Raw genomic sequence first — 2,405 nt, 5'->3', positions numbered from 1 at the left:
TGGTAGATATATGCACTGTATATAAAAATGTGGTAGATATATGCATGATATATGTAGGTATGTATGTATATATGTATAAAAGCAGAGCAGTATATATATCGTGCATATATCTACCACATTTTAAGGGCTCTGCACCTCTTTCACCCTGCTTGTTTCTGCAGTCCCATCTCCTCACATCATCCAGCATATCTGCCATAACAATATTATCCGGGTCCTACACGGGACCACGAATTCATTAGTATACACATAAATGCCTTCTGAAAACAGGGCGAGTGAATGAACGCGATATGTAAGTCAAGACAGGAAAGGAAGGCTGGAGACAGCTGACTCCTTCCAAGAATACACCCTCCCGCCACCCCTAGCCTCCCAACCTGCAACACACACACCGCCTGTCGTCAGTGGGAATGGAGCTGACGCACTCCTTCCCCAGACTGCCAAGCCAATCTTGGAATGTTTGTACTAGGCTGATAATACAGAAACTTTAAGCTATTTTTTTTTTCTCTTCTGCAAACTCCAGCCCCCACCAATCTCTAGCTGTCATTCCTGCCCTTGTCCCACCCCTGTCGCTGCCTGCCCCTTTTCCTATCTGCTAGCGGAAGTCCCTGTGGAGGACCAGCCTACTTCCTCTTTGGTGCTAGGAGTGTGCGTGGCAGGAGAGGCGGGGCCGGTTTTGCTGAGCTTTCTCGCGGGCTTGCAGCTGCGGCAAGTGCTGGCGGCGGTTGCTTGCGCAAGTCAGCTGGCGTGGGAACTAGCTTTGTAGCTGAGAACGGCTGGTTTATTGATACAGAGACTATTGACGTTGGTAGCTCCAGCGGCAGCAGCTTCTTACGGTATAAAGCAGTTGCTTCCTGAAGAGGCTACAAGCATCCTTCCCTAGGACTGCTGTAAGCTTTGAGCCCCTAGCAGGAGACATGCCTCGGGGACGAAAGAGTCGGCGCCGCCGTAATGCGAGAGCCGCAGAAGAGAACCGCAACAATCGCAAAATCCAGGCCTCGGAGGCCTCCGAGACCCCCATGGCCGCCTCCGTGGTAGCGAGCACACCCGAAGACGACCTGAGCGGCCCCGAGGAAGACCCGAGCACTCCAGAGGAGGCCTCTACCACCCCTGAAGAAGCCTCGAGCACTGCCCAAGCACAAAAGCCTTCGGTGCCCCGGAGCAATTTTCAGGGCACCAAGAAAAGTCTCCTGATGTCCATATTAGCGCTCATCTTCATCATGGGCAACAGCGCCAAGGAAGCTCTGGTCTGGAAAGTGCTGGGGAAGTTAGGAATGCAGCCTGGACGCCAGCACAGCATCTTTGGAGATCCGAAGAAGATCGTCACAGAAGAGTTTGTGCGCAGAGGTTACCTGATTTATAAGCCGGTGCCCCGTAGCAGTCCGGTGGAGTACGAGTTCTTCTGGGGTCCCCGAGCACACGTGGAATCCAGCAAACTGAAAGTCATGCATTTTGTGGCAAGGGTTCGTAACCGATGCTCTAAAGACTGGCCTTGTAATTATGACTGGGATTCGGACGATGATGCAGAGGTTGAGGCTATCCTCAATTCAGGTGCTAGGGGTTATTCCGCCCCCTAAGTAGATCTGAGGCAGACCCTTGGGGGGTGGAAAAGAAAGTCACAGGTACCCCAAGGAGTAGATGGCCAGGGTCCTAAGTTGAAAATGATGTGGATTGGGGGCGGGGGACACTGTATTTGATACTTGTGATCAGTGATCATTGTTTAACTGCAAAATAGAGTGTTTGCTTTTGATAATGGAAAATTGTATTCGTTTTAAAATTCTGTTTGTTGAGAATAACAATATGTTTAAAAATATAATTGAACAGATTTTTTTTCTTTGTTTCCTGTCATTGACATTTAGTATAACAGTTTTGCTACCGTTCTAAAATGAAGTCGTTCCATCATATTCTATAATCTTGTACAGCACTTATAGGAATGAGCTGTTCTTTTGAAGTTGAAATACCCAGTAAAAGGTTGAAGAAGGATGGAGGATTTCTTCATATATGACGTTTCTGAAATGCTTTGTGTTTGCTGTTGTGTGAAGATTGACATTTACTATGATTTTCCTTGGTTACTGCAGAACATAGAGAAAAATAAAAGCATAACGACTAGTACATCTTGCGCATTTTCTGACCACCTGTTATGTGAGGCACCAGTGTAGATTCTAGGAATACTCCCTAGTACACATCCTCCATGTCCAAAGAATGTTCTAGATTATGTGGGAGAGAAAAATAGGTAAACTGGCAGTGCAGTAAATGCTGGGATAGAGTGCCATGAAAATGTAGAAAATGACTGAAGTGCCATGAAAATGTAGAAAACATTATGTGACCTGTCTTGGGGAGGGAGCCAGGGAAGGGAGCATTACAGGATGTGTGAAAATTCAAGAGACACTTAAATAAGTTTGGGGGGACTG

The 2,405-nt window shown here is 47.3% G+C and overlaps 1 protein-coding gene across 1 annotated transcript; it reads left to right on the top strand.

The window, feature by feature from the left end:
• The first annotated feature begins 651 nt into the window (after positions 1–651).
• Positions 652–2,106, top strand: MAGEH1 (MAGE family member H1). Its single transcript, XM_007991846.2, has one exon. It carries the CDS (start codon positions 912–914, stop codon positions 1,569–1,571), a length of 660 nt encoding a protein of 219 aa, XP_007990037.1. The 5' UTR covers positions 652–911; the 3' UTR covers positions 1,572–2,106.
• Positions 2,107–2,405: the final 299 nt, after the last annotated feature.

Source organism: Chlorocebus sabaeus, chromosome X (genome assembly GCF_047675955.1).
Source record: "Chlorocebus sabaeus isolate Y175 chromosome X, mChlSab1.0.hap1, whole genome shotgun sequence".
Lineage (NCBI taxonomy): Eukaryota > Metazoa > Chordata > Mammalia > Primates > Cercopithecidae > Chlorocebus > Chlorocebus sabaeus.
This window is presented reverse-complemented; position numbering and strand designations above follow the sequence as displayed.

Bases quoted from the DNA above. Each gene is read 5' to 3' on its own strand.
- MAGEH1 (XM_007991846.2), top strand. From the start codon at position 912: ATGCCTCGGGGACGAAAGAGTCGGCGCCGCCGTAATGCGAGAGCCGCA.